Source organism: Hemiscyllium ocellatum, chromosome 2, assembly GCF_020745735.1.
Source record: "Hemiscyllium ocellatum isolate sHemOce1 chromosome 2, sHemOce1.pat.X.cur, whole genome shotgun sequence".
NCBI classification, from domain to species: Eukaryota; Metazoa; Chordata; class Chondrichthyes; order Orectolobiformes; family Hemiscylliidae; genus Hemiscyllium; species Hemiscyllium ocellatum.
In genome coordinates, this window is record NC_083402.1 from 78,502,065 (window position 1) to 78,524,341 (window position 22,277).

At 39.6% G+C, this 22,277-nt stretch overlaps 1 protein-coding gene across 1 annotated transcript in view; it reads left to right on the forward strand.

Moving 5' to 3' along the window:
- tmc1 (transmembrane channel-like 1) overlaps window positions 1-17,372 on the forward strand; it is a 71,291-nt gene extending 53,919 nt beyond the window's left edge. The window contains exons 14-20 of the mRNA XM_060841491.1: window positions 6,703-6,831; window positions 6,964-7,031; window positions 8,562-8,801; window positions 9,312-9,437; window positions 11,152-11,230; window positions 13,968-14,055; window positions 17,116-17,372. Of these exons, the coding sequence (XP_060697474.1) occupies window positions 6,703-6,831; window positions 6,964-7,031; window positions 8,562-8,801; window positions 9,312-9,437; window positions 11,152-11,230; window positions 13,968-14,055; window positions 17,116-17,372 (987 nt within the window). The remainder of the gene's footprint in view (window positions 1-6,702; window positions 6,832-6,963; window positions 7,032-8,561; window positions 8,802-9,311; window positions 9,438-11,151; window positions 11,231-13,967; window positions 14,056-17,115) is intronic.
- Window positions 17,373-22,277: the final 4,905 nt, after the last annotated feature.

Consider the following 22,277-nt stretch of genomic DNA (forward strand, 5'->3'; position numbering starts at 1 on the left):
ACATTAGTCATTCCAATGCTAAAGTCTGTTTAATTTGAACCTAAGTTCCCAAGATCTTCATCACTAAGTCAGTTAATTGAAATAGGTTTTAATTTTCATGAGATTGACAAGTCAGTGTGCCAACCTCTGATTAGAATTTGAGAAGTCCTGGGCATATATTTATGGGATTGGTAATCATAGTGTTACGTCCAGACCCTAGGTAAGATTCACCAGGCTGACACAGTTCCAGATGGAATCCCCAAACCTTTAATCTCTTTAGTTAGTAGAGATGAACTCCGTCCCCTTCTTTTATCATCCACCCCATTAGTTGGTTGCAACAAGTTTAATTTAGAAAGGGTGCTTTTCTTGTGGCTACCTCTCTTCCAGATGAAATGAACATGTGCATTAAAAAGGAGTCAATTTAACAAGCCTTTCTTGAATAAACAAAAAGTGCTTATTAATTACAGATTGTTCTGCTATAATGTGTGTATTGTGAATGCAATTGACAAATTGGGGAAGTTGTTTCTAAAGTATGAACTTTTAAAACATGAGTTGGCTATAACGCAATTACCACCGCCAGCACTTTAAGCCATGTTTCTTAAGCATGATTTTTCTATAATGAGGAGTTGCACAGGAACGCAACCATAGCATTACAGAAGAACTGACTGTACTAGACTTTAGAAGCAATATTAACACAGTGCACATACAGGGAGATTAGAAATAAGAGGTCAGTCCAACAAAATGAAAGTTTAAAAAAACAGGTATTCTGACCAGTTTATGAGTAGTTCATGATGAGTATATAGTTGAACGTTGCAAATACTGCAGTAAGTGATAAATTTAGTGCTGAGAATGGTAATTGAACAGTTAGTTTCACAATCATGATTTGTAGATTGGTTGAGTATCTGTGGTCCAGATTCCTTTTGGCCGTGTTTGAGGTTCACTGTTCAGGATGAGAGAGAGTTCCTTTATTGTCCCATTTCTCTTTTGTTTGGCTGCCAACGAACTGACCTCAATTATTTACAATCTATTTAAATGATCTGCAAACAGGAACCAAATGTAATATAGTAAAATTCATGGATGATACTGATATAGTTGGGAAAACAGGCTGTGAAAAAGAGGTAAAGAATTAACAGAAGGATATTGATAGACTAGCAGAATAGGCCAGAACCTGATAGGTGGCGTTTAATGTGGAAAAATGCAAGGTTATCCATTTTTGGTCAAATTAAAAAGCAAATTGTTATTTAAATGGAAAGTAGATTCAACAGTGCAGAGAGATCTGAGTATCCTTGTGCTTGAATTGCAAAAAGTGCGGATATAGGTGCAGCAGATACAGAACAACTCGATTATCTGAACGAGATGGGCGGGGAGTATTCTGTTCAGATAACTGATTGTTCGGATAACTGATTGTTCGCATAATGTTTAAGGATTTTTATGGGACCTTGAGATCGTTCATATAATTGATGTTTGGATAACTGAGGTTGTTCTACACTAAGAAAGGCAAATGGAATCTTGGTATTTATTGCAAAATGACTGGATTGTAAGAGTAAAGAAGTGTTATTACAGTTAAATAAAGTATCGGTGAGACCACCCCTGGAGTATCATGTCTAGATTTGACCTCTTTGCAGAATGGTGGGATGGCATTGGAGGCAATTCAGAGGGGGTTCCCCAAGTTGTTTCCAGGGATGAAAAGACTGTTGTATGAGGAGTGGTTGAATAGCTTGGGCTTGTACTCACTGGAGTTCAGGAGAATGACGAGAATCTGATTGAGGTGTATAAATTGCAAAAAGGGATTGATAATGTGGATACTGAACAGATGAATCCCCTTTGGGATAGTCTAGATCAAGAGGTCATAGATGTAGATATAGAGAAGAGGTAGGTTTAAAACTGACATGAGGAGAAACCACTTCTCCCAGACAATTATGAATCTGTGGAACTCACTGTCCCAGAGTGCAGTGGAGGCAAAATCAATCAACGGGTTCAAGATAGAAATGGATGTATTTCTGATGAAAAGCAGGATAAAGTGGTATTGGAGAGCAGGCAGGAAAGTTGAGACCAGGATAAGATCAGCCATGATCATGTTAAATGACAAAACAGGCACAAATAGGTGAATTACCTAGTCCTCATAAATCCCATGTTCCTTTGACTTTTAGCGCTCAATATGAGAGATGATCTTTACCTGAAACACTGGGGTGACCAGGGGATAATTCTTCAACTGTGACCTTCACAGCAAGCTAACATCTGAACCTGTGCTGGTACACATGAGAATGTTCAGGCTCACTAACACACTCCAAGAGAGTTGAAAATGGCTTCTTAACTCATGTCCTTATGTATTCTTAACAGGGAAATCACTACATGCATCAGCAGGTTAGGACATAATCCTTAGGGGTGCCTTGTTGTTGTGATGGTAATTGTTAGCATCTTATTATCTTGCAGCTGCAAGAGGTCACAGTCTAGTCTAATTGAAGTTTCTTTGATGTAGTTAGATCTTACAACCTATTGGTCCACATAGATGTTACATCAGCCAGCTATTGAATGTACACATGGTTATTTTGGCGCTGTAACAGTCCTCTTTTAAAAACATGTTTGGAATTTAGGGCTAAATTCACCAGTCGTGTTTCAAACTTCCCACCCATCAGAGTAATTGCAAAAAAAAAGGGCGACATGGTGGCTCAGTGGTTAGCACTGCTGCCTCACAGCACCAGGGTCCCAGGTTCAATTCCAGCCTCGGGCGACTGTCTGTGTGGAGTTTGCACATTCTCCCTTGTCTGTGTGCGTTTCCTCTGGGTGCTCTGGTTTCCTCCCACAGTCCAAAAATGTGCAGGTTACGTGAATTGGCCATGCTAAATTGCCCATAGTGCCTGATGCAGGAGGGAGCTGGGTCTGGGTGTGTTACTCTTCGGAGGGTTGGTGTGGACTGGTTGGGCCAAAGGGCCTGTTTCCACACTATAGGGAATCTAATCTAATCATAAAGAACAGCAGTCACACTAGCAATATACTCATTCTCATCATCTTGATCAGTATTATATATTCAATTCCAACCTGGTCACTTTAGATTCTGTGCAGATTGTCTGCAGTTTTCTGGATGATTTTTTAAGTAGTACAGTTGAAGAACAAGCTCCAACAGAATAACCTGAAATTCTGCAACTTAAGATTTCCCACAAAAGTTAATGAGTTGTTGTCATGTACTCTAGACTCATTTCAAGAAAAAAAACTTTAAAGTGTTTGAGAGCCAGTAATGAACTACGAGTATATTTAGGGAACTCCCACGGCTGCTGCTAATCTACCTGACTTCAACTGATGAAGCAGCAGTGCTTCAAAGGCTTGTGATTTCAAATAAACCTGTTGGACTATAATGTGTGTCATGTGACTTCTAACTCTGTCCACCCGAGTCCTACACCAGCACTTCTGCATCATTTTTAAGGTTTTAGCGAAGATCTCTAGTTTGGTTTGTGGATGAGGTGGTTGGTTAGCTCACTGAGATGATGGGTTATCGTGTAAGACATTTTGTTGCAATGCTGGGTAACATAATCAGTGTGATCTCCATGTGGCTCTGTTGTTCTGTCCCATTTGGTTTTCATGTGGTCCAGTCTGTTGAGATGAATGTCACTGTTGGGTCTTCACTGCAGCGGTTTTACTCTGGGTCTATCTCTGTGTTTGATGGTGGCCTTTTTTGTGAAGAATATATTAAAATTAACAACCAGGCTGTTATGGCCACCAGGTATTATGATAGCACACCAACCAACAGCCACATTGCACCAACCATTTACCAGAAGAAAGGACCCCATACGCACAACATGTAGGACCAACGTGGTCTACAAAATCCTTTGCAACAACTGCAACAAACTCGACATCAGACAAATGGGAAGAAAAGTAGCTATTAACTTTATGAACATTAACTGGCAACTAAACGACAGGATCCACTCTTGTTCATCTCCACACATAAAGATTGAGAGAGCCATCAGGTCAACTATGACAGCGTAACCATTCTAGGACAAGCTCACCAGAGACACGCCAGAGAGTTGTGGAAGTCTGGTTTGCAACCAATAAGGCCATCAATAAACAAACAGAGATAGACCCAGTGTAAAACCTCTGCAGAGAAGACACTCACCCCAGCAGACCTGACCACATAAACCCAAGCAGGGCAGAACAATAGAGCTACATGGAAGTTGCACTGATGATGTTCCCAGCATGGTAACAAAACATCTGCAAGGTAACCCAGCAGCTTGGCGAACTAGCCAACTACCTCATGGCTAATTTATCAATTGGTGCTCGATAGTGAAATTAATCACCTCCTAAACTTCGGACATCTTTGCTGGGCCTTGTCAATATGGATGTTACTTTATGACAACATTGAAATCATGTCGAGGTAAAGTGGTGCTGCCTGGATTGCTCGTACACAGACCCTTGGATGTAGCCTTGTTAGCTCTGCTCACTGTTCTGCACTTGGTGTGTCAATGAGAGTCTAAGTTTGCTTTAGTTCCTGAGTTAGTTAGGTAGTAGAAGGTTCAATGTGGACCTCACCGTCATCCCTCCAATTCATTCCCATTGCTACCCTTTCCATTAGGTTGGTAACGATAAAGACAGACCATTACCTGCTTGCCCCTTTCTAACCAGTGACATTGCTATATTATATTGCCATGGAACAGCCTTTGCTTTTATTCCTCCTGATCTGGAGTCCTAGTCAGAAGATTCACTTCACTGGGCTTTGTAGTTCCAATGTAAGGGTTTGCATGTAGATAGGAGACTAAATGGTAGTGTCCTGGCTGAATTGTTTGAGTTCTGACATGTTTGTCAGTTTATCACTGCTTTGTAGATTTACAAGTGTTCCCACGCCATTTCACAGGCTCACAAGGGTCTCTTGGAACTCTGCTACATAATCTAACATGGAGACATTCTCCACTTGTTCTAAAACACCTCTCCTTGAGTAGAGTTATAGGCCTTTGTACTTGATGTATGTAAAATAAATTAAATGGTGTAAAACTGATGGAGTGACAGGAATTGACATCACCAACCCAAAAAAATCCAAACATATAAATAGAAAGAAGGAATTCTCAGCAGTGATTTGCCTGAAGACCACTGAAGATGTTACCTAGTAGGGTGATGAAATGTCTGGAAATGAATGTTTCAGCGAGCAAACCTATTTCAACCTGAGCTACAAATCTTCTCAAAACTCACTATGATGGAATCATTGGGTGAATCCCTAGTGGTGAAGGGAAGATCTGGCCCTTTATCCCAAACTTGTCAGTACTCAGAGCAGTACTGAAAATGTGTTGCTGGAAAAGCGCAGCAGGTCAGGCAGCATCCAAGGAGCAGGAGAATCGACGTTTCGGGCATGACCCCTTCTTCAGGAATGAGGAGAGTGTGCCAAGCAGGCTAGGATAAAAGGTAGGGAGTAGGGACTTGGGGGAGGGGCATTGGAAATGCAATAGGTGGAAGGAGTTAAGGTGAGGGTGATAGGCGGGAGTGGGGGTGGGCGCGGAGAGGTCAGGAAGAAGATTGCAGGTTAGGAAGGTGGTGCTGAGTTCGAGGGTTGGGACTGAGACAAGGTGGGGGTAGGGGAAATGAGGAAACTGGAGAAATCTGATTCATCCCTTGTGATTGGAGGGTTCCTAGGCAGAAGATGAGGCGCTCTTCCTCCAGCCGTTGTGTTGCTATGATCTGGCGATGGAGGAGTCCAAGGACCTGCATGTCCTTGGTGGAGTGGGAGGGGGAGTTGGAGTGCCACCCTCCTAACCTGCATCGAACTCAGCACCACCTTCCTAACCTGCACAACCCTCAAACTCAGCACCACCTTCCTAACCTGTACCTTGTCTCAGTCCCAACCCTCAAACTCAGCACCACCTTGCTAACCTGCAATCTCCTTCCTGACCTCTCTGCCCCCACCGCCACTCCGGCCTATCACCCTCACCTTAACCTCCTTCCATCTATCGCATTTCCAACGCCTCTCCCTCAAGTCCCTCCTCCCTACCTTTTATGTTAGCCTGCTTGGCACACTCTCCTCATTCCTGAAGAAGGGCTCATGCCCGAAACGTTGATTCTCCTGCTCCTTGGATGCTGCCTGACCTGCTGAGCTTTTCCAGCAACACATTTTCAGCTCTGAGCTCCAGCATCTGCAGTCCTCACTTTCTCCTGGAAGATTTTAACCTACTGCGAATCCTCAGAGCAGTACGCCTTGACTGTTGTTTTTAGGATCTAGTGGTGCTGCTCTAGTGCCCCCACGACAGAGGGAGATATGCTGAAGACTTCCACTGGATCACACTCAGTTTACCCATAACTTCCTGAAATACTTTGGGCAGGAAATTTCAGCACTGACCTGACTGGATTTTATTAGACAAGGTATGCATAGAAATGAGATACTCAGTACTCCTTAGCAAGGTTCTGAACTTGCTGCTTAACTCTGAAGGGGAAGATCTGGAATTTGTTTCTCGACTTAAAGATTCTGACTTTTCCCCTATTTTTGCCATTTTTCTCATCATTGCCCATGTCACTCAATGGAGCATAAAATTCTGGTGACAATTTCTGTTTAAGTCTTGAAGAAATTCTTATAATTAGTGCAAATAGAACATTTGATCTCCAGTTTACTCAAAATATAAGCTTTGTCTTATCTTATGCAAGGGAAGATGTGTCCAAATTTATGAAGTAAACAATTATTATTGGTAGCTGAGAGCTTTACTGGAGTCTGAGAAATGTAACCGTATTAGATTCATTTTCACTTTCTCATAGGAGTTTGTACGGCTCACTGTTTCTGATACATTGACAACAGTCATAACTATACTGATTGGAGATTTCCTTCGTGCCGTTTTTGTCAGATTTGTCAATTACTGCTGGTGTTGGGACCTTGAATATGGATTTGTGAGTATTAACTAGTTATGGGCATTATATTCAAATACACATATAATTACTGTTTATGATTAATATGAACAGCTGTAATTTGTAATAACTGCTTGGAATGAATCATTGAACAAAAACTATTATTTTGTCTAGCCATCCTATGCAGAATTTGATATCAGTGGGAATGTTCTGGGTCTGATCTTCAATCAAGGAATGATATGGTGGGTGAAGCATAAAGGTAACACTCACATTGTTTTCAGAGACATTAATATGATTGTTATCGGCATGCTTCATATGCCCTCCCCCCTCCAAGGAAGCTGGAAACCAAATCCTATGTACAACTGCTTTAATTTCCTTGTATGAAAAGGGATGAGAGATTCAGTGATGTCTACCTTTCTTAAAAGAGAATACATGAAGACAAATATCTGTCATTCTTCCAGTTCAATATCTTCATCATTAATGTAGTGAATGATATTAGAAAAAAGTGCTTCAGAACGTCTACTCTGGGATTTTCTGAAAGAAATGTGATGCTCTTTTTTGTAGATAATGCCATGCTGTTGGCAGAATCACTTGGGACTTAATAGGTAACTTTCCAACTTGGAGTTGTGAGCAAGGAACCTGATCAGTTAGAATATCATGATGGATCTACAGTGAGTCATAGAGGTTTTTCAGGTTGGAAAGAGATCCTTCAGGCCATCGTGTGTGCACTGGCTACCAAACATCCATCTACTTTAATCCAACTTGCAAGCACTTTATCTGTAGCCTTGTAATATTTATCTTTTCAAATGTTCATCTAAATAATTCTGAAATATCTTAAAGGTCCAGGTAGTAAGTTCCAGATACCCACAACACTCTGGGTAATTTTTTTTCCCTCAAATCCCCTCCAAACCTTTCGCTCCTTACCTTAAAATTGCTGTTGACCTTTCTAATAAGGGGAAGAGTTTATCCCTACTCAACCTGTCTGGACTGCCAATCAATGGAAGTATCTTTCCTGTGTTTACCCTGTCTGGTCCTGTTGCAATTTTATAGGTTTCTATTAGACCGCACCTCATTCTTCTAAACCCAAGTTAATATAGTCCTTACCACTGTAATCTCTCCTCCTACGTCAGTCCTTCTATCACAGGAAACAGTCTGGTCAATTTTCTTTGCATCTCCTTCCATAGCCAGAACATCTTTCCTCAGATAAGGAGACCAAAACTGCACATAGCACTCCAGGCAAGGTGTCGCCAAGGCCCTGTACAATTGCGGCAAGATATCCCTGCTGTTGTGCTCAAATGTTTTCACCATGAAATCCAACATATCATTTGCTTTCTTCACTGCCTGATGCACCTACGCAATTACTTTCAGCGATTGGTGTACAAGGACACCGAAGTTTCCACTGCACCGCCCCTTTTTCTTTTCTATTGTCATTCAGTCTTCCTGTTCTTGCTACCAAAGTGTAGAAAGTACTGAAGCTTCCTCACAGTACTGCCAGGGAAATAATGAAAACGTACCTCAGAGTTATTTTAGAAGGCAGAAAAACGTTGAAATAATTTTTTAAAAAAACAGATGATCACATTTCATTAGAACATTTTGTTTGTAGTATTTCTTGATTTGTTCAAATAAATCCACCCATAAAAAGCATTAATGTAACATTATTTGCATAGTAGAAATTTCCTACTGAGTTTAGAATTATAAGATCATGACTAAAAAATTTTATAATATTTGTGATATAGGAAGTTAAGCAATAATTCATTCTATTGTTCCCTTAGGATGGGTGCCTTTTACGCTCCATGCCTTCCAGCTATCAATGTTCTACGTCTCCTGGCTTCCATGTATCTACAGTGCTGGGCCGTCATGTGCACCAATGTTCCACATGAACGTGTGTTCAAGGCTTCAAGATCAAATAACTTCTACATGGCCATGCTGCTGATTATCTTGTTCCTGTCAACATTGCCTGCAGTTTATACCATTGTTTCAATACCACCATCCTTTGATTGTGGGCCATTTAGGTAAATAACATTGCTTGGAAATTGAACAATAATTTACTTAACCATACTTTCACTTGTCAACCACATGCATGCATTTTCCAGCCATTGGATAACAATCAGATGAAGAACTTTTGACAACATTTTCAGTCAGTATTCCTCCCAATCTGAAGGGACCCCTATTGTTCTCTGGCAGAGATTGACTCACTCAGAATAAGGCCTAGGACCTTTTGGTCTAAATTACACACTTGAAGAAAATATTCTTGGAATTATTATGGAAGAGATCAGCAGAATTCCCAGAAGAACTAGGCAAATGGTTAAAAAGTGCATTTTACACACCGTTCGCTTAAAAGCTTTGTGAGACATGGCAGGAGATCAGAAGAATGCATTGCAAATTCAGGCTAATTTTTATTACAAAATTGACCATGAAATGATCTTTAAATGATATCAATTTATACCATTGAGGCAAAGCAAACATCAAGGCAAGTATAAACCAAATATAATTCCTAAGTGATATTAATTCCTATTTTACAGTGGGAAAGAGAGAATGTTTGATGTTATTCAAGAAACACTGGACAATGACTTTCCAGCATGGTTTGGGAAAGTTTTCACTGCTGCAACAAATCCTGGTTTGATTCTGTCTTTCATTTTACTTATGGGGTAAGTATTTAAGTTTTAACTTTTTTTTTACACTTTCTGTGTTTTTAAAGCATTGGTACCTGTTGTCATTTGGATTTTGTTATCTTTCGTTATTAGTAAATCTCTTAAAATATTTCTAAAATTTTATATTTGCAACTTCTAAAACCTGTTTCAATAAAAATAATGCTATAGAACTCTTAAAGGAGGGTTCTGAACTAGCTTTGCTGCTAAGAGAGCAATTCATGAGTGAAAGAGACTATCAGGCTCCAGATTTTAGCTCTTCTTTGTGGTGAATTAGATGACCTTGAGTGGCTGGCAGGAGGGAAGCTAATTTTGACCTCAATGTCCTTGGTTATAGAAGCAAATATGTATTCAATCACTAGTCTTATGTCCCTGCTGAAGGTTCACATAGAATGTGGATAGTATAGGTTTCAACTGGATGGTCAACTATTAATGAATAATTTGCTGACATTGCTGTAGCTCCTAGATAACTTATTGACTCAGCCAAGATATCACAGACAATGAATAACCAAAGTCAGGTAGACCTTCAACAGATCAGGAGGTGAAAGAAATAAGCAGAAACAATGAAATTCGAAAGGATGCCATTCAAATAAAATCATTGATATGACTGTCTCATTTAATTCCATGCATGTTCACTTGGGAGTAATTATTTGTAAGGAAAGCCATGATGTATCATTGGTTTTGAATCAGATCACTGAAATAGCTTCATGAGGCAATTGTGGTGAAAAGTATGAGTAGATTTGATAAATATGAGGTTCCAGTGTTACTTTTAATAAATCATAAAGACTCATGGGTCAATTTGAATATCTACATTTGTGATATGCCCTCTTGACCAGTACAGATCTTGATCAGGCTACGTACTTATATAATCCACTGAGTATTCATCTGAGATGCAAACTCCCGTGGTTAGATTAAGGAAATCAATTATCTTGTACATTTTAAAGAAAAAGAGATATGTAGTCGTATCTTTCTGACATGCACTAATCAGGACAGATACGAGAATGCCAAAATTGAAAGGGTGCAACAATTAATGCTACATGAGAAAAGAGTGCTAGTTAATTAGTTATTCAGCTCTGATTGTTCAAGCTGTTGCCACAGAGAATGTATTAGGAAACTATTGTGCTGTATGTTTTTGTTTAATTCAACAAAGGTGTGATGCCAGAACAAATTTATTTTATATGCAAAGGAAAAGTGCCTGCATATGACGACATTTAGCTTCACACAAGAATAAATGCAAGCCCAAGTGCTAATTTTAAATTGGTTGTTAGTATTATTCTTAGACCCCAACAGCCAATGCAATTTAAGATTTTCAGTTGGGCTCACAATGTAGCTCAATTATGCCTGCTAAAGCTCTATCTATTCATTTGTGCTCTGCATGCAAAAGGAATTTATTGAGGTATGATGCCTTTTTTAAATTAATCATAAGCCAGGAGGACAATGTCCTTGCTGAAGATTTATATGTTTGGAGTGAGGACAATATAGGGCTCATTTTCCATGGCAACAACTCAATTACCAACTTGCCAATAAATTATGATTAGCCAATAAATTAGTACATTTTTCTCATACAGTGTAAATTGTTGTTCCTTTTGAAATTTGGCATTCTTGCACCTATCCTGACATGGGAACAAAAGGTTTTGACAACACGTCTAGTTTTTTCAACAATAGTCAAGCCCTCTGATATCAAGTAATTCTGTGATGTAATTTTTTTTTGCAGTTTGGCTATCTATTACCTTCAGGCAACCTCTGAATCATATAAGGCTGCAAACTTGGAATTAAAGAAGAAACTACAAAATGTAGGTATTCCATCTAACAAAGGAACAGTGACCCCACCACCTAAATTTTATTAAAAAGTTTAAAAAATAACAGCATGCTCAAGTTTTGCATTGTCACTACAATTTGTCATCACACCATGCAGTGATAGAGTGAGAGAAGACACTTTTGTATGAATTTTAAAATTAGATTCTATTAGAGTCATAGAGATGTACAGAACGGAAACAGACCCTTTGGTCCAACATGTCCATGCAGATCAGATATCGCAACCTAATCTAGTCCCACTTGCCAGCACCCAATCCATATCCCTCCAAGCCCTTCCTATTCATATATCCATCCGGATGCCTTATAAATGTTGCAATTATACCAGCCTCCACCACTTCCTCTGGCAGCTCATTCCACACACGCACTACCCTCTGCATGAAAATGTTGCCCCTTAGGTCTCTTTTATATATTTCCCCTCTCACCCTAAACCTATGCCCTCTAGTTCTGGACTTCCACACCTCAGGGAAAAGACCTTGTCTATTTACCTATCCAAGACCTTCATGACTTGATGATCCTCTCTAAGATCACCCCTCAGCCTTTGACACTGCAGGAAAAACAGCCCCAGCCTATTCAGCTTCTCCCCATAGCTCAGATCCTCCAATCCTGGCAACATCCTTGTAAATCATTTCTGAACCCTTTCAAATTTCACAACATCTTTCCAATAGGAAGACCAGAATTGCACGCAATATTCCAATAGTGGCCTAACCAATGTCCTGTACAGCCACAACATGACCTCTCAACTCCTGTATTCAATACTCTGACCAATAAAGGATACCATACCAAATGCCTTTTTCACTATCCTATCTACTTGCAACTCTACTTTCAAGGAGCTATGAACCTGCACTCCAAGGTCTCTTTGTTCGGCAACACTCCCTAGAACCTTACCATTAAGTGTATAAGTCCTGCTAAAATTTGCTTTCCCAAAATGCAACACCGCTCAATTATCTAAATTAAATCCGATCTGCCACTCCTTAGCCCATTGTCCCATCTGATCAAGATCCCTTGCTAGATACATTACAAAATTTCTGCTTGAGTAGCAAGAATGAGAAGACAGATTGTTACCTGAATGGTGATAGATTAGGAAAGGGTGAGGTGCAAGGAGACCTGGGTGCCATTGTACACCTGTCACTGAAAGTAAGCATACAGGTGCAGCTGACATTGAAGAAGGCAAATGATGTGTTGGCCTACATAGAGAAAGGATTAATGTATAGGAGCAGGGATATCTTGTTTCAATTGTCCAGGGTCTTGGTGAGAATCTGGAGCATAATATGTCACTTTAGTCTTCTTGAGGAAGGATGTTTTGACTATGGAGGGGATGCAATGAAGGTTTACTAGACTGATTTCTGGGAGAAAGTGAGGATCCTGTAAGTGTCTTTCAAGGATGCCCACCTTGAAGACGATCTCCTCCTTGCTTCACAAGGACAATCGATGTTTCAGGCATGTGTCTTTCATCAGGAATGAGACTGATTTCTGGGATGGCAGGACTGACTTATGAAGAGAAACATTGATTGGCTATGTCTGCATTAACTGTTGGATAAAGCCACTCTCAGGTGAGATCGGGGCTGGCAGTTATACTGACTGTGTGCCCTATTATCTCCCATCAAAGGTTTTGTTGAGGTCTGTTGTTTCCTTCTGAAGTTAATTGGCTTTCCAATGGTTAGAGTATGTGTGATTGGATTTCAATTGAAGTTGAATGTCCATTATCTCTGTAGGTTCCATACTGTCTGTACTTATCTCTCCACCCTTCAGGCTCTCTGCCTGTATTCCTGATGAAGGGCTTTTGCCTGAAGCATCGATTCTACTGCTCCTCGGATGCTGCCTGAACTGCTGTGCTCTTCCAGCACCACGAATCCAGACTCTGGTTTCCAGCATTTGCAGTCATTGTTTTTATCTCCATATCTCCATACTGTCTGTGCTGAGTAGCCCGAGGTGTAAAAACTGTCTCGGGTGGGGGGGGGGGGCAGGTGGGAGGTGGGGGGGGGGGGGGGTGGTTATAATCTGTCGGTTTGGGTTAATTGTCCTTTTAGGGAGGAAGTAAAAATGTTTGAGAATGGCATTAATTCAAAGTGCTCATTTGATGTGGACATGATGGCTGAATTAGAGACAAAAAAGGCTGAAGAAGCTAGAATCCAAAGCAGATAAACAGGAGGCTGGAAAAATTCAGCAAGCCAGACAGCATCAGAAGGTGGAGAAGATCATTGAATCCCTAAGTGTGGAAACAGGCCCTTAGGCTCAACAAATCTCCTCCGAAGAGTAACCCACCCAAACCCATTCCCTTACCCTATTACTCTACATTTACCTCTGACTAATGCATCTGACCTACACATCCCTGAACACTATCGGCAATTTAGCATGGTCAATTCACCTAACCTGCACATGTTTGGATTGTGTGAGGAATCCGGAGCAACTGGAGGAAACCCACGCAGACACGGGGAAAATGTGCAAACTCCACACAGACAGTCGCCCGAGGCTGGGATCAAACCTGGGTCCCTGGTGCTGTGAGGCCGCAGTGTTAACCATGTGCCATTTTGGGTATAACTCTTCTTCAGGACTGATGGGCATAATGGCCTTCCTTGCATTAACACTTCTGCGATTTGTTAGTGAACAAGCTGCCTCTTTTATAATACTTTGTAGAATGTAAATTGAATATCATTTCCCCCCTCTTTAATCACACTGGACAGATAATTAATTCATTTTTGTTGAAATTATTGGTAGCAAAGTGATGAAAATAAAAAGAGAAACAAAAAGAATGCCAAAGCTGCAGCGAATCAGATGGAAGAACTACAGAATTCCATGCAGAAAGGTAAGGAAAAGGAATCTAGGTGAGCAGTAAAAAGAGAATCGATGTTTCGGGCATAAGCCCTTCTTCAGGACATGGAGATAAGTCCTTTCCTGAAGAAGGGCTTATGCCCGAAACGTCGATTCTCCTGTTCCTTTGATGCTGCCTGACCTGCTGCACATTTTCAGCAACACATTTTTAAGCTCTTATCTCCAGCATCTGAAGTCCTCACTTTCTCCGAGCAGTTAAAAGATGCTAGCTATTAACTCGCTCTGCATGGTTTTGCACAGACACATGCCTTATTCCCTTACTTATGTACAGAAAAAAAAGATTTTTTATTCTGTCAACCGAGAAATTATAAACTATATCACACTGAAGGAAACCATTGAAGCTATAATTCTGTTTGCTCTTTGAAAGTGTTATCCAACTACACTAGCCCTATATCCCTGCAAGTATTTCCATTTTAAATATTTATTCAATTCCTTTTTAAATATTAAAGTTGAATTTGTTTCCTCCACTCTCAGACAGTAACTTCCAGCTCATTAAAACTAAATTCTCCTCCAACATAGACAACTGTGGTCAATTTGTCTGACTTAAATTTAGAAACTTCTCTCTCTGTGGAATACGGATGATAGAACTTTATTAGTCTCTACAGCTTCTAGTAGAAAGTGAGGACTGCAGATGCTGGAGGTCAGAGTTGAGAATATGACACTAGAAAAGCACAGAAGGTCAGGCAGCATCCGAGGAGCAGGAGAATTGTCACACGAAACGTCGATTCTCCTGCTCCCCAATGCTGCCTGACCTGCTGTGATTTTCCAGCACCACAATCTCAACTATACAGCTTCTACCTAACAATGAAGGAAGAGAACTAATGAAGACTTTCTTTATGAGGGCTTAACAAAACAAATCTTAGTCCTTACTTTAAAAAAATGCCTTTGACCTTTGAATGATATAGAAAAAGTAAATTATTTTAAGTCATTTGGTTTCTTATTTGGTCTGCAAGTACTTGTTAAATTTTCTTTTGAAACAAATACTAAGCCAGCAAGCAATAAACTTCCCAAATGTGCATGGTGTTCAGTCCATATGCAAATTGTAAAATTAAGGTCAACATTAGCTTATCAATAAGGACTGACAGATTAATTACATAGAATCTCAACAGTGCAGAAAGAAGCTATTTGGCCCATCAAGTTCACACTGACCCTCAAAAGAACATCACACACCTACCCTTTAACCCCACATTTACCAAGGCTAATCCACATAACCTACCATCCTTGGGAGGAAACCCACAAGAAGAACGCGCAAACACCACACAATTACCCAAGGCTGGAATCAAGCCCAGGTACTTGGAACTGTAAGACAGTTGTGCTGACCTCTGTGCCACACCTATTGTGCCATTCTTTGTAGTCCTGGCATAATCCTCTGCAGGCATTTGCAGCATTGACATTTTTATGCCATTTGTGAACCAATAAGAAAGAAAAATAGACATACAGCAGGCTGATACTCCGATTGATTTGCAATTTTACCTTTTCTGTTTTTGGACAAGAATACCTACGTTGGTGTCATGATTCAAGGGCTTGCAAAGTGTTGGTGCTCAATTAATTCCCTTGTGTTAGGTTTTAATCATGTTATGCCATCTTGTGTTGTGAGTTAAAGAATGACTAACACATTGGGTAGCCCACAGTCTAACCCACAATGTAAAGTTGCTAAACGTACAACACAAACTTCACCTGTCATTCAGAGGGTTTTGTCAACCACAGTGTGTGGTTGGAAAACCTAGTAAAATTTTTGACATCAAATTATGTTGCCTACCTGTCAGTATTATATGTCTTTAACTCCCCACCTTAACCCTTCAAAGCTATGCTAGATTGTCTGATTATATCTTTCAAACAGCTAGTAAGGAGGTTCACTCCAGGGTCGCTTCATGGGGTCAGGTTTTTGAGAATCTCAAATCTTTACCCCTTATCCCACTTACATGCCTTCCATGCCCTCCCATACTCCATGTCTTGGCAATATTGCCCAATGCCACTCACGCGTATCCACTATAGACAGACCTCAGGAGTTACTTAATGGCAATAGGAAGGTTTCTGAAATATGAACAAAAAAATCGACAATCCAGAAGACCTGTCATTCATACACACCATATTAAATGAAAGATCCAATGAAAAAGAAATTAAATCCACTTCAAGTGTTCATTACATTGCAAAAACAACAAGCATCTACTCAGCACATCAAAGACAGATAATCCTTTCATGACATTGCAAAACTGATAATCAAAATGTGTACTTGACTGCTGAAGTAAATGTTCTTTTAAAATTTTCATAACTTAGCCAAGTATTCATATTAATAGGCTCAGTTATCCAATTATGCCATCATAGCTCCATGCAACCTCTTGAACTAAAAAGTTTTTTTTTAACTTCAAAGCAACTGGTTTATTAAGCAAAGAATTTCAGCAGCAGCAAGCTATGTTTATTGGTTTCTCACTTTGAACTCAGTTTCCTCTCGGATGCCACTGTTATTTACAGAACGGTTCTGACTGCACAAAATGTGTGAAAAACCTGTAATGGGTGAATGTAATGAACAAAAGATCGTCGGACAGAAATGGAGAATCCTGAAATCAGGCCCTGTACTTTGTCTTCCAAATCAGCCCAGCTTGGCAAAAATCCAGATCCATATATCTAAGTAGAGATGACCATGAGGTCTGTGGAAGTGCTTTTCAGTTTTACCCCCTGAACACTAACCTGAGAGAGAGGAGACTCACTCACTATAGAGTTGGTTCAATGTACATCCTTGATTTCTTTGGACACTGAGGTGAAAGTTACACTCTGTATATTTGAATATAAATTTATTTTCACTGACACTTACAGCTTATAACTCTAGAAAATAAGACTGTATTAATAGTTAGCTAATTATAATTACAACAAAATATTCATGCAGAGATACACTTGTTTTAAATGAATGTATTTACCATTGTTATAGGTTTAACTTAATTATATACTTTGTCCAGCCATAGAGCAAAGAAAAGCTTTTAACAGTAATTATAAAAAGTAAACAACCATGAAATTTGTCTTCTTATTTTCCATTCAGTCAACGAAAGAGCAACAGGTGGTGATGTGGATAAAAAAGCAAATGGAGTTAATTCTTCTAATCAGCCTTCTGCTCAGGGTGCCTATCCACCCAATGGAAGAGGAATGAGACTCGCTCCTCCACCACGTGTAGCTGTGACTCGACCACCAAGGCCAAGAGGACCTGGCCAGTTGCCAGGACAACCTCATTACCCAGGACCACAGCAGTACCATGGAGCTCACCCAAGGATGCCCAGAGGTGGTGCTGTTTATAGATAATGTGAAAAAAACACGACCGGAAACAAACTTACTTCACGTTAAACCTAAGATAACATTAATTTTAAAACATGCTGATGTTTTGAGTGATTCTTTGTGAATAAAGTACCTACATCAAGAACAAAGCAATGGTACAATGTAATAAGTTAAAAATCGCACAACACCAGGTTATAGGCCAACAGGTTTATTTGGAAGCACTAGCCTTCGGAGCACTGTTCCTTCATCAGGTGATCCCACAACCACCTGATAAAGTAGCGGCGCTCTGAAAACTAGTGCTTTCAAATAAACCTGTTGTACTATAACCTGGTGTTGTGTGATTGTTAACTTTGTCCACCCCAGTCCAACACCGGCACCTCCAAATCAGTGCAATGTAATAAAGCTGTGTATGCACTCACTGCTAAATTAAACTATAACTGAATTCAGTATATATGTTACAGAAATACTTTTTGGTGACTTTTCTAATAATATCCAAGAAGACTTAATATCTAAGGATTTGAAATAAATCATAATTTTCTGATTTGCTTATACCATAAACACTAAACTGGCAGTTAAAAAAAAATTAGTCTAAAGCTATGGAATTGCTACAACAGGAAAATACACAAAAATGTGATACTGATAAATAACATACATGCAATAACTGTCTCAGCAATCGTCTCTGTAGTGATGGGACTGTAAAACCTTAGTTATCTTCTATTTGAGCACTGTTGCAGTCTTGGTCTCATTATTTTTTGAAAGGTGTTGAATTATTAAATAAGGTATAGATTCACTTGTGTCTAGTATGAGGAAAAATAAAGACTAAGAAAATAAAGGATAAACATAACTGAAGCATTTAATCGAAAAGAGATCAAAAGCTGCTAAGTCTACTTGGGAATATTTATTTGCACGGAAATGGGGGTCAACTACATTGCTATGAGTTTGGAGTCATAAATAGCCCAAACTAGGTAAGGACAGCAGATCTCTTATCCTAAAAGGCATTAATGAGACAATTGACAACAAAGACTGGTATTTATAAGGCTAATTCAAATTTCTCCATCTGCCCTGGTGAGAATCAAACCCATGTATCCAGAACATTAACCTGAGGTTCTAGATTAATAGTTCAATGATATTACCCTTACACACCTGGTGAATTTATCATCAGTCGTGAGTTTGGTTGATCACATTTTGTTGTCTTTTGCAATTCTTCTTCTCCTGGGTTTCTTTGGAACTTGCATAACTGCAGCAGGCATCTCTGTATTGAATAAAGCACAATGTGTCCCTACCCAATTGCTCCCTCAACTGGACAATAACATCATACCAGTGTTGTTCATTTTCTCTAAGCTCAGAAATGGTCTTTGAGATATAAAGATCCATGATACCATTGCTGAGATGTATGAACTGGACGTTGCAGTCCCTTGGTGTGTGGTACTGCAACAAACTCGATCTTGAAGTTATGATGAAGATGATCTGACTATTTGTAGATGCGCAGGTGTTGATGAGCAAAGCCTGATGTAATTGCCAATATAGTCAGTGCATGATGACTGATGAGGAGAGGGAATTTTCCATTAGATAGATACATATACTAATGTTCACAAATGTGGACGAAGTGCTTCCTGCTCTTCAGTGGACTATTTGCATTCAGTTTCTGACAATAACCATGACATGGGAGTGAAGGATCATTCAGTTCCTACAAAGTTGTGTGAAAGTATAGTTCTAATGGCATTTTGGCATCCATGAAGAAATGAATGAAGATTAATGCTATTTTCACCTTTTATATATAAACTGCTGTCGGCTACACAATTGTCCATTCCCATTTTGCATTATTTTGCAGGAGCTTCCAAAGACATTTTGTGTTCTCTCCATATTTAGGGATGGAAGTTGGTAATGACTGCAACATTTGCACGAGATGAAGCAGGAAACTCATGAACGGCTTTGATCTTGCTATGTGTAGGCTTTCTTCAAGGCTGTTATACTATAACCCTGGAGTGTCAAACTTGAATGCCAAAAATCTACATTTATGCTTATTGAGCACAAATTGTGATATGTAAATCAAGTGAGCATCATTGATAATTACTGAATGGGTTTTACTTTGTCTCTTCATGGACAATGATGCCATCAAGTAGCATCTCCATGCCTGACAAGATGGAAGAAACAATCTTCTGGAATGGGCTATGTGCAGATTTTAATGTGTGTTGCTGAAAACACATCTTTCTGAGTAATGCAAGCAGCAAGGTGTTGGCTTTGCTCTACGAGAACAGTCCTGAAGAAGGGTTACACCCAAAAAGTTGACTTTTCCACCTCCTGATGCTGACTGGCTTGCTATGTTCTTCTAGCCTCCTGCTTGTCTACCTTGCTCTACTTGAGGCAGCTAGAAACTGTTGCATTAGGTATTGAGCTTTGTGGAAGCCAGAGTCATGAAATGATGCTGATATTTCTTGGATTGTGGGAAATGGTTACTTGTCTGGGTTGATAATTTTGTTGATGACCTTAAGTTGACACATAGATTAAATGTGATATTTTTGTGTTGTCTAATAACTAGGCTTGATAACCATGACCATAAGTTGATAACCTCAAATACAACATTTGCTTACAGTCATTTCAGCTCCTATGACACTTCGAGATTGATTGCAAATGGCAACTGTTCCAAGTTTTGCAAAAGTGGAGAAATTGATGTGTGAACATGAAGTGCAGAAGATCTTAATCTTCTCAAATCTGGTAAATAAGGAAAGACAGTTAGAATTTGAATCTCTACAGTGTGGAAACAGGCCCTTCAGCCCAACAAGTCCACTCTGAAAAGTAACCCACCCAGACCTACGACAGTTTATTTACCCCTGACCAATGCACTTAACCTACACATTCCTGAACACTATGGGCAATTTAGCATGGCCAATTCACCTAACCTGCACATCTTTGGATTGTGGGAGGAAACTAGAGCACCCGGAGGAAACCCACACAGATACAGGGAGAACATGCAAATGCCACACAGACAGTTGCCTGAGGCTGGAATCGAACCCAGGTCCCTGGTGCTGTGAGGCAGCAGTGCTGAGCACTGAGCCACCCCACATTTGGTAGTATAAAATTTGAGTCTTGCTGAAAGAAGACACGTTTCAGAAATACTCAAAGAAGGAAAGATATCAGCATGTGCATTCTGCTCTGAGACAATCTGTCACCTTCTTGTGGATCACTACTGTATCCAGACTGTCCAACTCTGTCATGATCCCTGAAATCTATTAGTCCCATGACATGACTACACTTGGAGAAGAAATAAATAGTATTGGAGCCAGTACATTGCAACTTTTCTCTAACATTCTCTTTAACATTGACTTTGATGATTCTCCTGCTCCTTTGATGCTGCCTGACCTGCTGCACTTTTCCAGCAACACATTTTTCAATTTTGCTGCACATTTGTCTGCCCCGGACACTGCAGACATAATATGAGTACGACAGGTTTTATTCACAGGGTTTTAAAATGCTGATCGATACTTACAGTTCCAGTTTCCAGCTGTTTACTTTACTCTGAGTCACCTAGCTTAGCCAAAGAAACATAATTAATTCCTTCATGGCATATTAGGCTTCATAATTCATGTATCCTCACATGACTGCAGGCCAGTTCTGGAGCTACAAGTCTTTGAGCAAAGAAGATTGGCATTTCTCTAAAGAAAGGGGGTGAGTTCAGGGGTGGGGGTTGGATTTGTTCTCACATTAGGTTTCTGCTCTCTGTCCTTTTGCTTGTACTTCTTCTCTACAAATGCCAGAGTTTATGCGGTCAGTTTTCAACCGTGTTATGCTGGATGCTCCCCCTTGTGGAGGAGACAAGAATTATAGGTCACAGTTTAAGAAAAGTCTAAAAACAGGCTCTTCATCAGAAGAAAACAAAATCTCACTTTTAAAATGGAGTTTAAGGAGTTTTTGTTTTACTCAGAGAGTTGTTAATCCCTGGAATTCTCTTTTCCAGAAAACAGTTGAGGCTTGGTGTTTCCAATTGAATATATCATTCTCATTGAACCAGTCTTGGTGCTTGTGAGCTTCAAACCTGATGCATTTCTCTTGGATTGCAAACTTGATCGTTTCTCAAGGTCCTTCCACACTACCATCATAAAACCTTCTGAGTGCAGGACAGGAAAAAAAAGTTGCACTGGAATTGTTTTATTACTTTTACATTCTGAAAAAATATGGACTGTTATGAGGTTTCATGAATTCCTTTGAGGATCATACATGTTTGAGAGTCAACATTGGCTCATGTGGAGCATAAAAGTCTCTGGTCTTTCCAGCCTTCATTTATAGATGAATGATATACATATCCTTTCTCTGCTGGGTTCAGACAATAACAGAATTCAGGAAGTGTCAATGCTTGGATTTCAGATATTTTCATGCTGTTTTTCTGATGAAAGATTGTCTTTGTGACAGTGAGTCGATATTCAATGCAACCACTGAGGAGGAAGAGGAGACCGTTGGCATTTGATTTCCCCACCACTTCATTGCTATGGTGCCTTTAAAGATAATTGCCTCCAAGCCCAAAATTAAAAACTTCCAGTCGTTTCAATTTGTCTAATTATCTAAACAGAATGCATATCTGTACTGAATCTGAGTCTGCATAAATTGCTTTGGAAACTTGAAATGGTATGTTTAATAATAGTACCGAAACAAGTGGAATAAAGTACAAATTGAGAAAATACTTAAATATATAAAATAAAATTATTTCTTAATGTTTTGTAGCACTGTTGATAGTAATTGTGAAGTGTTAGTGGTTATATTGTGTGCCTGTTTTAAGTCATCATAAGTTTTCATGCTTAACTATTTCAATATTCACTAGCACTCAAACAACATTTAATCTTTTAGAATTAATTGATTTATTCATTATTAATGTTGACCAGGTTTATTCTGGCATTCTCAAATAATTTGGTTCATAAGCTTAAGTCTTGTTTCTAATTA